Here is a 13,730-nt window from a genome sequence, read left to right on the forward strand (position 1 = left end):
CAACAAAGGGTCTACTTTGTTGTCTTATATGTCTTCCATGATGTATGTTCTCTGGTATGTGTTAACATGAAACCCCATAATCTTTACACTGCATTCTGTCTCCTATAGATCCACCCGGATACCTCTACCCCAAACCTTTTTTCAGTCTTCAAATATTCCTTCCAGACCTTGACCAAGCTTTGATTTCTTTCTATTAGTTTGTGTACAATTTAACCTGAGGCAACTTCTTTTTCCATATGAAATTAAAGATCCAGTGTGCTGCCAAGAGTTCTGCTCATTGGAAAGAGGTTCCTTCATTTGTTATTTTCCAAGGCTACCCCAGAAAAGGACTGTACTATAGTAATATTTTATTTCAGTTTACTTCTATATGAAACTATTTCCTACTTGTTTCTATTAACATTTGGATCAAACTTGGACCTTTTCCTCTTCTATCTGCTCCACAAAAGGGACCCTTTCCCACAGACAGAAATGAATAGGCCCTTGTATCACTGCTTTGTTCTAAAATTTCAGATATTGTCTGGGCTTTCTGAGAAAGAATATTACTTCAGTGGCTATCTTCTTGCTCAGTCATTGGCCAGGGTTACTCTGCAACAAGTGACCTCAGGTCATATGCTGAGGAAGATCGAGAAAAATCTAATAACTAGAGACTATTAATTTTATTTTTACAATTGGGAAGCAAGCTTTTTGAAGGACTATGTGACCCGCACATCTCTGTGCCTTCCATTTAAATCAAAATATAAAATTCATCTTTGTTTTTATGTACCACCAATAAAAAACTAAAAATAAGATTTACATCTCTTTTTTTTCCTAATCCTATTCATGATTTCTTCTATCTTCTTGACCATTTGAAATAGTTTTATAATTGCTACTAACTTGTGAAAAATTTTTATAACTGCTACTAATTGTGCCATATCTTGGGTTGCAAACATTTATTCATTTTCTTCTCTCTTTAGTTATGGTAAAGTTCACCCAGGATCCCTTGCTTATGGCATCACTTTCTTGCTAGACCTACTTTTGGTTTCTCAAGGCAGACATATTATTCCCTAAATTTTATCCAGTTTCCTATTTTTGTATGGTGGAAAGCAAATCAGGTCTGGATTATTCCACTATGGCTAAAAGCTATAATAAAAAAAAATTAAAATTAAATATACTTAGTATATCTCCAGGATAGCAGTATCTATAAGTAAATCTAAGAAAAAAAATCCTGAAAAGAAAAAAAAAGCAGGTCAGCTTCTACAAAGCAAGAATAGAACCTACATGTTTTATGGGCAACTATGGATATAGGAGACAAATAGAGAATAACCTCAAATTTCTAAGGGAATATCATATTCAACTTGGAGTTCTGTACTGAATCAGACTGCCCATCAGTGATAAATGAAGATATATAGATTTTCATAAATGATAGCATTTTAAACAACTATACTCTGTGTCTCTTTTCAAAAAAATAGTTACTCAAGATATAGGCAAAAAAAAAAAAAGAGGGAGTAGAGACTGTGGACTTGTAGAAACAGAGGACTGACTGCAGAGCTCAAGAAAGTGCAGTCCTATGATGAGGATCCCACAGCTGACCTTGAAAGTAGTTATGCTAAGTCTGACCCTCATGGGCTCTGAAATGATTTCCTGAAAGAAATTTTGGCTAGTGAGTAGTCAAATGACTGGATGTGGAAAAAGGTAGGAGATGCTAGTGATCTATTTTTCTCAGCACAAAGTAAAATAATTGAATATTAGAAAATATCAGAAAAACAAAACCATGCAAAAGAAAATAGCCAAGTAATAGAAAGTCAAGGTCTACATATGAAGCACAGTGAAATGTATCCTTTTTGGAACATTTAATGAAATAGAAGAGAACAGAATTTTGTTTGTCCTTGATGTTAGGAACATCCCTCCATGAACAGCATTCTTGTCCTGACATTCGACCTCAGAAAGGCTAATAAATTAGAGAAGGAAATAATTCTTAGCTCTGATGTTGTGTTTTTCAGTGAAAAATATTTATAAAATCAGATTCATGTAAATGCTTATTGTTTTTCAACCTTTGGAAATTTTCTGTGAACAAAGCATACAATACATAATTATTTTTTAAAAGAGAATTACTAACTCTGATAAAGTATGAACACTGGGACCCGTAAATATTGAAAAATGAAGGGGAGTGGTGGGAAAGACACTGGAGGGGCTGTATAGATGCTGATATTCAGGAATCAAAAGAGAATGCAGAATAGAGATTAAATATGAAATAGAAAATATGCATCATTTATGATTACAAATAATTAATCAAAACACTAAAATTCTTCAAAATTTGATCCAGTGGACATGAAAAGAAGTGGTCCCATAAGGTAAATTGGTTTTGCCCCATTTCTCATTTAAAGAGGTGAAAAATAATGGAAATACCTAATACATTATAAAAGAGTCCTGTATACATATCTTTTAAGAGTATGGCCATTATGATCAGATAATCAATAACTGATATGGCTAAATATAGTTACATTTTAGTACTTCAAATAATTGTAGACAGAGTGAAGACTGATGATTTTGACCTTAAATTATTAGACACTGCTTTTTGTTATGGTTATTGGGGATTGAACCCAGGGCTGCTTATAGGAGGCAAATAGAGAATAACCTCAAATTTCTAAGGGAATATTGTATTTAATTTGGTATTCTACACTGAATCACACGGCCCATCAGTGATAAATGAAGATATATAGGTTTTCATAAATGATAGCATTTTAAACAACTATCCTCTGTGTTTCATTTCAAAAACAGTTACTCAAGATAGAGGCAAAAACCAAACAAACAAAAAACAAAAACAAACATGGATGTATATTCCCAGCCCTCGTGACATTTTATTTTAAGACTAGGTCTCACTAAGTTACCAAGGCTGGGCTCAAAGTTGTGATCCTCCTGCCTCAACCTCCTTGGTTCTTGGGATTACAGGTATGTGCCATTACATCTGGCCTAGACACTACTTTTTTTACATGCTTCAAATAATCAAAATTATTTTAAATTATCTGCATTCTCTTTGATATGAATATTTAACAATACCTTTACAAATTGGTTTTCCCTTCACATTTTTTCCCTTGAAATGGCCAATATTCACCCTTAGAGTAGTAATAAGGTCATTTCCTTATCTGACCATAGCAACATATACTCCTTAATTCGATCCTGGTTTCAAAGTTGTTTTTAAAATTGCCATAATTTGTTCTGGTCATGCTCTTAATACCTTTTGCTTAGGTAGTGCATTCCTGTCATTAATTAAAAGAAGAGTATGAGAGAACTAAGAAAAATCAAAGCTAAGATCTGACAGTTGGTCAATTGTTGTTTCAACCAGATGTTTGTGATTTGGTTGTTCCTGATTTGAATTTCTGCTTCTGACTGCTATGACAGCCATTTCTGAGATATTTAATGGTCAGCCCCATTAACAAGCCTTAGTTGATGTGACAGTGGAAACTAAGGGAAGTATCTGGAACACACTGAGAGTACTCAGTACACTTCTAGTCACCGTGTACTGCTTCCACTCACTAGTCCGGGACTGCAAGCCAGAGAGCATTAAATGACCTCCATTCCTCCTTATATTTTACTAGTCAGGTCATGCAGAAATAATATCTCAACAAATGTCCATTAAATAAGTAGCCATTTAGAAGAAACCAGATATGATTTACAGCTGTGAGAGTAAAACAATATATTTAGCAGTTTACCAAAGGAATGCTTGGCATATTCAAAGAATAAAATGATGTAATTTGCCAGAATGGTTGCTTTCCTTTATGTGACGGGGGACATTTCATTGGCATATTGTTTCAAAAAGATATTGACATTTTCTTTATGAAAAATAGTTGTTATTTTTTAACATGAATTTTACTTGAAATTTTTTTCTCTTTTCCCTATTTGTCTTGCACACTGCGAAGGTAGTTGTTGGGGTCAAACACAGTGAGATACTGATCAATCAATGACATTTCAACTAATGTTGTAAAGTGCATTTCTGACACATTTCCAGTTGTTTCCATTTTATATAATAGCATCATGCCCATTCAGCATAAGGACAGATTGCTCATTAAATTCACTATCAATCTTGGGTTAGGTACATTTAAAAGATGTTGAGAAAATTGCAACTATAATGATGTAATCTCCCAATTGTTGGTTTTCATCTTCCCTGTGGTGCTGCCGCTATTGATATCAGCATGCTGACTTTAATTTGCATTGTCCAGATAGTATCTCAAAAAATAGAATCCTTAGAATTGAGGAAATCACATATAACACGTTGGTTTTATGAACTGATATAGGACTCAATGAGAGATTCCAGCCTTTATTATAAATGTACATTTTATTAAAATTACATTAAAAGAATCACAATATGACATATACTAGTAAAATTTCTTATAGCTAAATATTTCATTAAAAATGAGTGATAGGAATCATAAGCAACTATGTAGTTCTAATTATTCATTTATTGATATTCATTCATTCATAATATAGTAGTCAACAAAAATCACATGAGTCAGAGTGCCCGTTTTTGGAAATTTGCTTGGTGATTTACTAAGAATGCAGCATTCAATTTTTATGTATGAGTGTTGTAATTTAACCATATAGTTAAGTTGTTATAATATTCAATAAGTTCGGGCTGGGGATGTGGCTCAAGTGGTAGTGCGCTCGCCTGGCATGCGTGCGGCCCGGGTTCGATCCTCAGCACCACATACCAACAAAGATGTTGTGTCTGCCGAGAACTGAAAATAAATATTTAAAAAAAAAATTCTCTCTCTCTCTCTCTCTCTCTCTCTCTCTCTCTCTCTCCCTCCCTCCCTCCCTCCCTCTCCTCTTTCTAAAAAAAAAATATTCAATAAGTTCTAGGTAAAAACATGGAATACCACATACCACACAGTACAAATTACGTTAAGTGCTCACATTCTTTTTTTTTCATTTATTCTTTCAACAAATAGTTATGGGGCATTTACTATATGCTAATTGGCACTAAGTGCATCCTAATTATTTGAGATATTTCAAGAACCTCCAAGAAATCATTTGAGAAGAGCACTGTAGATTCCAGAAATAACTACTGCTTCTCTAGTGACTATTATATATAAAAATCTGTTAAGTGCTTGAAGTATGCAAGGTTATTTGAGATGCATACAGAAAAAAATAATACTATTTATCATGTTAGATAAATGAAGACAGACTTACTGAAAGTTAAAGGGAAGATTAGGAAGGAAAAGCAACGCAGTGCACTGGTATTTTAAAAAAGGTAACAATGATTTTTGACTACTATTAATTGTTTCTTGGTCTCATTTCACCTTTTTCTGCAATAATCTATCCATTATGTCTTTATTTAAGAATCCCCTTGATGTCAAACTATAAAGAACTTTATTGTGGTCTGTGATGTTAATGGGAAATATGGGCATTTAGTAAATAATTTCACCAATTTTTTGTCATGCATTATTAAAGAACAATTTAATGTTGTTATGGTGAAGAATAGCTTTATTTCTAAGAAAGAGTATTTTTCCAAATGTAGGAATTACTAGGATAAATCTGGATGCTTTCAAGGAGTCAATAATAATCATATTTACTGATCTTTATATTATAGTGTATATGAAACATTATTTTCCAGCCCCAAAACCAGACCTCATTAAACTGTCCTTGAGTAGTGTCAGCATATTAGCAGTTCAGATGGGGACTTTGGCATCTTTTCACTCCTCATTTCCTACCTACAACCTGACTTATTTTCCATAAGCATTGTTTCATGCTTGTTGATCATCTCAGAAACTCAGAATTAACTATGTGGATCTCATATCCATGACAATCTAGAAACAAACATATATGAGATAGTGCATGGATTACTGGACTCAATGAGAGATTTTGGCCTTAATTATTAATGTACATTTTATCAAAATTACATTAAAAATCACAATGTATAAGTTGCAAAGTTCAAGGATATATTGATCTAGTTAAGAGATGCTACAATAGATACATAGAGAGCTAAAAATTTAAATTGAAAGAAAGCTAACACTCAACAAGAATTCCTAAAAATCACATAGTCATTGGAAGCAGATATTTGAGTAGACTGATGTTGACTGTGTTTTCCATATGACTATTTGCTCTGGTTATAAGGGCCACTGTATTTTAGCCAGTCTACTTTTTTGGGCTGGAAAGAACATGAACAGCAAGCCTGCAGAGTTTTTCTCAGACTGTTCTCTTCATATAAAACATCTACCCTGTTATTGTCATCCCTTTCAAATTCTTCCATTCTTCTAGAAGTACTTTAATTAACTTCTCTAGGGTATTTTTTTATAATGCTGTTGTATTTGTATACCTTTATTTTATTTATTTTTATGTGGTGCTAAGGATCGAACCAAGTGCCTCCCATGTGCTAGGCCAACACTCTACCACAGAGCTACAACCATAGCCCATTCCTAGGGTGTTTTAAAAATATCCGCACCTGAAATAATTTCCAGCTTTTAAAGCACTGTTACTATAGTATCTATTATCTTTATGACTACTAAGAAATGACCTTCTATGTCTTATTTGTACTAATGTGACTTTCATATTTCTTCCATTATGATTTGAGTATGTCCCCCAAAGTCTTGGGTACTGAGAACCTGGTCTCCATTGTGACAGAGATGGGAGGTACTGGAAAGTTTAAAAAAATAAGTTCTAATAGAGGGTGGTTAGATCATAGGGGGAGACGCTTTTGAAAAGGAGTAAGGTAGCTCTCATGGGACACCAGTTAGCTCCTACTAAAGCAGCTTGTAACAAAAAAGCAAGCCCAGTCCCTGGATTTCTCTGACTTCCTGTCTCATTATGTGTTCTTTCTCTATTCAGGGGGCTCCCACCATGATGCCATCGCATGTGCGATAAAGCTGAAGGGGTCTTCCCAGGAGCTGAAAAGATGTTCATATGATTTTTTTTTTTTTGTGTGTGTGTGTGTGTGTGTGGTACTGGGGATTGAACCCAGGACCTTATGCATGCCAGGCAAGTACTCCACCAACTGAACTATATTCCCAGCCCTTGTCTGATGTTCTTAAATCTCCAGAACTATATATTCGGAAATAGATTTTTTATACATCTATATCCCTTTTTATACATTAATCTGCCTCAGGTATTTTCCTATAGCAACATAAAACAGACTAAGACAACTTCTGTGTCTTATTTTTAGACAAGACAGTCTGAGGAGAGTCTGTAATGTGTTACCAAGAGTTCTGAAAAAGCTTTGGAACAAGAGCTATTCTACATTCACTAAGTGACCTTTAGCAAGTGATTAAATCTCTTTGAGTCCTAGGCCTCTTATTTATGAGAATGAGTAGGACATCTATGTTTACATTTAAAAAGACCTGGTATATCTCAGATGGTAAAGGCTCAGCATTTATGAATCTCATCATTTTTTGAGATCAGAGACCATATCTTGTATTTTTTATATTCCCCTTGGTACTTAGATTAGTGTCTTGCCATTTACTTTGGAACTCAAATGTGTACAATTGATTTTGCTCAATAAAGAAAAAAGGAACTATGGCTCCTTAAAGTACGGCAAGGACTTTATGTGAGTGTTTTGAAATATAGCAGGAAGCATTTTCCCATTGCTACTGATCATAGAGGGAAGCAGTGTATATGGCTAGATCTTGATGGCACCCATTAATCGGACATGGTCTGAATTGACTAGATCAAAACCATTAGGCAGCCAATGAAGAAAGAGGCAGAACATTAAACAAATTTGGGTTTTGCCAGCAGTATTTTGAGCCTCCAACTAGAGGACAAATTATAAGTATTCTTACTAGTGAAAGGACTTTAACTCATGTAGTTGCCTTTTAAGCCTCATTTATTCATACAAGTTGCATTCAATGATAATACCATTGTAGGAAGAGAAATGTAGATCTTCTAAAGCTGAAATATATCCACATGCAAACTCAACTGCAGCTTTGCCTTAGGAAAAACATCCTCTCTTGATTCACATCATACTTCTTTTAGCTCCCAAGTTATGTTTCCTTGGGGTGGAGATACTGGACCAGAAGAAAGAGGATATAGACATTAATTGCTATAGACATTAAGGCCTGACATATTTAGAATGTGGAGTGAAATTATTTTGATTTGGGGTTCAGTTATCCCAAGTAGGAGGGCTTGCCCTGGATGCAAACATGAGAGATTTTCTCCTCAACTTCACCCACATTGCCTGGAAAAATCAATTGTTTGACAATTAAAAGTGGAACCTATAGCTGATCACCAGCAGGTATTGACAGGTTGTGATGAGAGACCCAACTGCAGCTGCTTTTCTCTGATTTCTTGTAACACTGATTGCTGTGGAATTTAATTTGGATGTTTGGAATATAGAAAATTGTACTGAAATATATATATATATATATATATATATATATATATATATATATATATATATAAACTATTTTATTTTTTAAAGTGATTTTTAAGGCCTAAAGCCTGAGGTCATAATACACATTATAATTACATCTAATTTTTCTAACCTATTCCCAAGATAAAGCAGTTGGAATATGTTATTTATAGAAAAATCTTATTTTTTTTCTAAGAAAAACTAAGTTATTCTATGCAACATTCATTTCTACCAAGTATATGTTTGGCCTTAAGATCAATAGAAATAAATGTTTTGATGGGGCTGCCAAAAGGTATGATCTTGGCCTGGTGGATGTTGGGGCAGAATTGATGGAGGATGAACCAAAAGACCTCTGGGATCCTGTGATTTCGTGGCTGGAGAAGGGTGAAACTGACATTATTGTTATTAATAGGGAAAGACTGGCTAAAAACACCAACGTTCCTTAAGCTGTACATAAGTGAAGAATTTCTTTGTTCAGCAAAATTGCCCTGTGCAGCCAGAGGTGGTTAAAATACATTACACTGAGATTCTGGAAACCTAGGTTCTATTTCTTGCTGGTTCCTCTAACTAGCAAAGCGACCTTAGCCAGCTCAATTAACCTCTCTGTATCCCTTTCCTTGCATATAAAACCAGGGGAACAATACCTGTCTTTTTTAACTTTCAGGATTGTTTCCCATTTTGACTGAGATAAAACATGTGGAAATGTTTTGGAATGTACTGTGCAGCATACAAATGGAAGTTAATAATCATTGCTAACTCTGTTTATGACTCTTTTTTTTTTTGTCCAAAGGCTGTCCTTGCTCAAAATGAGTCACTCCTCTTACTGTAATTACCTCAAACTGATTATGTGTTCAATTTTTTCCCCCTGGTGTTCTGTGGCCATACCTTGTCCACTATTGATTTCTTGCTTAAGTCTTTACAATTTCTTTCTTTCTTTCTTTCTTTCTTTCTTTCTTTCTTTCTTTCTTTCTTTCTTTCTTTCTTTCTTTCTTTCTTTGTATGTGGCTGCGTCCATCCAGTCAAGCTTGCCTGCCTGTCATTCAGTAGTTATTTATGGACATAAATATTGTCCATGAAATATGTTTTATCAGCTCTGTGTAATTAAGTATATTTGACAATGTACAGTGTTCCCAGACCTTATTCTTAGCCACATGTTAAAACTTCAGTTCTTCATGAATTATAGGTAATATCAGTAAAATTGTTAATGCTGTTGGAGATTACTGTTGTATGGATTCCATGTATGAGAAACCTTTACCCTATTGTTAATGGTAAGTCAATATTTTATGATAGGAAACTTGATATCCTTTACATCCAACCTTTTAAGGTTACTTTTTCCTACTCGGTCCACAGAAAATCAGACCCAGAAACATACCCCCTTGTCTATTTTTTCTGGCTTTTAGGTCTTGAACCTTGCCTCCAGATCCATTTCTCTGATTCATGCCCTGAAATCACACTGCCTATAGAACCACAGTGATGTCAGAGTTCACTAGGATACAATGAAACACTAACCATTGACCGAATTCACAGGAAGATGCCAATGGGGCTAAACTCTAGCAGGCCATTTACGTACACACAACACAGAGAGCAAGCCTTCTCTCCCACCTTTAAGTGTCTGTTGACAACAGTGCCTGCTCCATCCAATCAAAATGCATGGCTCTGACCAGAGTGGCAGGTCACAAAGGATGGGAAGCTGCTGCTGAGTGTGTCTAGGGCACAACAGGTCCTATGAAGGGAAATTAGGTGAGGGAAGCAACCTGCTGCTGCCACTGGTCACACATTGATTCACTGTTTTTTTTTTTTTTTTTTTTTTTTTTAACCTGGACTGCAAACTTCACTTCACGTTACTCTTCCCCAGACCTTCTAAAACCTACCACACAGGTGGGCCTGAGAATACATTAAAAACAAAAGCAGAGAGTCCATGGCATTCTAGGACAGAATGGCATTTGATGCTGGGCTCTGTGAGGAGAGTGTGGTTGTTTTTAGAGCAACAGGCCTAGCTTCTCTGATCAGGGGTTTTTAAGTTTCCTTCTTCACTTGCCATCCCCTGGAAAGTATGAGAACAGGGAACTTAATCCTGTGCCAAGTTGCTGACTATATGACATTTCTACTTGCTCAGGTTTTGTGGCCTATTATCCTGTACATGCTGGGGCTGTTTTGTTGAAGGAAAAGAGATGGTTTCAGACACACACACACATACACACACACACACACACACAGATATCAGCAACTTCATTTGTAGACAGTGAGATAATTAATATAACTTACAATCATTGTAAGTACTGAGAAATGTTCTTTGGAGTATAAAAACTGGAGCCAGCCCCAAAAGCTAGTGAGCCATATCTTCTGTGACTGAGGACCTCATCATCAAAACACACTATCTGGGACTAGTCTCATATAAGCATGTGGGATAGAGTCAGAACCAACTACAGCACCCACCGCTAGACATTATAGAGCACCGTGTTTATAAACCCAAAGGCCAAGTTCCCAGCTTGCATTCTTGGAGACCAGCCACTGATGGCATTATCGAGCATAGAAATTTTTTTAAATGTTGACTCTCTGGGCTAAATGGGTATACAAAGAATCTTGACATTTCATTCATATTTACCATAGATCAAAGACCACTTATTTAGTCCTTATTAGTATCCTAAAGAAATAGGGAGAGTTTGACTGAATCTTAGATCCAAAGCACTTTTCAGAAGAAAAGGCCAGGCCCCCCTCTTACCTGTCAGGTGGGAGATGACCAACTCCTCCCATTTCACAACTCATGAGAAAATGAGGAAACTTGCTTTCATGGTATCTGATATGTGGGCAGCCTGAAATTTCTTGTCCTCCTATCCCTCTGGCTTTGGCCACATTCTGTATTATTGTCCCTTAGGCTGGCTCCATTTCTCAATGGGAATCCAGGAGGAAATGGGACAAAACAATTCAACTCTACCTTTGCCATCTTTTTCTTATATCCAAAATTAAAGACCTAATTATTAAACTGAACTGTGAATCCAAAAGGATTTTCTTTTTAAATTAATTTTTATCATAAAAACATAAAACTGTACATATTAGAGGGCTACCATATGGTGTTTCAATATATGTATATATTGTATAATGTTTAATAAGGCTAAACATATGTATCTCCCAAAGCATGTATAATTTTTTATGAGGAAAACACTCAAAATCATTTTATTAATCTTGTAGAACTGTATAGTACATTAACATCATCTATAATTATCTTACTATGGAGTAGTACACACCAGAACTTCTTGCTGCTATTTGCAATGTACCCATGAGCCACCCGTTTTCCTCCCTCACTCCCCTTACTCTTACCAAATTTTGAAATAAAGGTCAGTATGAAGGTGAATTTTCTGTGTCAACTTGAGTAGGTCATATTACCCAGGTATTTGGTTCCATCTTGTTTGAAATGTTTTAGAGAAGTTGAGATTAACATTAACATTTTACAGAAGATTAACATGGAAATCAGTAGACTTCAAGTAAAGCAGATTATCCACACCATGGGTAGGCCTCATTCAGCCAGCTGAAGGTGTTAATGACAAGCAAGTCCTATTAGTTCAGTTTTTCTGGAGGGTTCTGACAAATATAGGCAGATAACTTCAGAATTATCCACATATAAAAAAGAACATTTATAGCTTTAGTGAACATTTTGTAGTTTTAGGTTTTCTTTTTCTTTTTTTCCTGTATTCCTTTATACAGGAAAAATTTACTCTTTCATAAAGGATTACATTTCCTCCCAGAAGCTCCTCCACTTTAAACTCAGCTCTGTTACCTCAGTTTACCTTTTTCACTACATGTAGGACTTCAATTGTTATTGTTATTACCATCAAAACTCAACTATCATGTTGGAAAAAATTCCATGCCTTCCACAGAAGGCAATCTTATTTCTTGGCTGTTTCCTGGGGTTATGATTTCAAAGGTCATCTTCTCAACTCTTTTTTTTTTTTTTTTTTTTGCCAGGCTCCAGAAGGGTATTGGATCCTAAGCCATGAGAGCAAGTTTGAAAGTGGGTCATTGAATTCTAATTCATTCTTCTCAGTGCTAAGAGCTCTGCACATGCCAGTTCTTTTACTAAATGACCTTTTCTGAAAACACATCTATCCAAATGCATTTTTATTATTTGTCAAAGGGAACATAGCCCAATTCTGCACTGAGAAAAAGACATTTATGGAATTAGGCTCTGGGTTACTCTCTAAAGCTAATGAATCCCTAGTGCTCCATTCAGGATACACACACACACACACACACACACACACACACACCACCACCACCACCACCACCATACACACACACACACCCCAATGTGTATAGCTTGGTGGTTTTCGATGACCATATTTTTGTTGCCAGGTGATTGGAGCAGACTTTCTTTCATTTCATTATAATTAATCTCTTCTGATAAATATCAGAGTAATTCTTATCTGTTCTTTCCACATAAATCTTTCCCTCCTTTTTGGCTTACTCTCAGTGTTCTGTTAGAAGGTTTCTCTTCTCCTCATAAGCATGCCTTACCAGAAGGGACCTTTTAAATAGGGAATCATCTCTTTGTAACGAAGAGATTTTCCTTATCCTTCCATAGCTACTTTAGGTGGTCTGGAAAGGAAATGCTTTTATATATGCATATATATATATATATATATATATATATATATATATATATATACATACATACATACATACACACACACACACACACACACGCACACACACACAACACACAAACACACAGATACACACACAAAGTCACAGCACCTACTTATGTTATGTGACTGGTCTGCATGATAGAGTCCAGAAACTGTTAAAGCATCCACTGCTTGGAGCTTGCTTTCCTGGGGCTGTGGCCTCAGGTTGTTGGCATCTGCCTCTGTCTGCCACCACTTTCCAGCCATTTCTACTACAGTTTCATATGTGTTCCCTAGATTCGTTAAAATCAAAATAATCATTGCTCACACACCCTCCTCCAGCCTGTTTCTCTATTCCATTTGCCATGAATGTTGTCACATATTACTTTGAACCCATAACTTCGAAGCCTGAGTGGTACTTTCACTTCCTCATCTCCTATGTTGACCTGTGTCTAATCATTCAACAATTTCTATTGATTCCTCATTATTGCTCATAGATATGGCATCTTCTTTACATTTCTAATGCATTCATGTTTCATTTTTTAAAGGTAACCAATTTTGTTACAGCTATTTATGTTTGTAACAAATGAGTGGAAATACAGATGGTTCCCCTGTTCTTCATTTCTGCTTACATACATGCAGACTCCTCCATTATCAGTATCCAAGGACAGACTGGCCCATGTGGTATAATTGATAAAACTACATTCGTACATCATTATCACCCAAAGTCTATAATTTATATTATGATTCAGTCCCGGTGTTTTACATTGTATGGGTTTTTAAAAATGTAC

General features: G+C 35.5%; 1 protein-coding gene across 1 annotated transcript in view; it reads right to left on the bottom strand.

Moving 5' to 3' along the window:
- LOC308652621 (NADH dehydrogenase [ubiquinone] 1 alpha subcomplex subunit 9, mitochondrial-like) overlaps nt 1-13,206 on the bottom strand; it is a gene marked incomplete at its 5' end in the record, with an annotated part of 158,626 nt that extends 145,420 nt beyond the window's left edge. Inside the window, one exon of the mRNA XM_081300595.1 lies at nt 13,074-13,206. Coding sequence (XP_081156721.1) covers nt 13,074-13,206 — 133 coding nt within the window. The remainder of the gene's footprint in view (nt 1-13,073) is intronic.
- Nucleotides 13,207-13,730: the final 524 nt, after the last annotated feature.

The sequence above is a fragment of the Spermophilus citellus genome, assembly GCF_964194105.1.
Source record: "Spermophilus citellus genome assembly, chromosome: 1".
In the NCBI taxonomy this organism is placed as follows: Eukaryota; Metazoa; Chordata; class Mammalia; order Rodentia; family Sciuridae; genus Spermophilus; species Spermophilus citellus.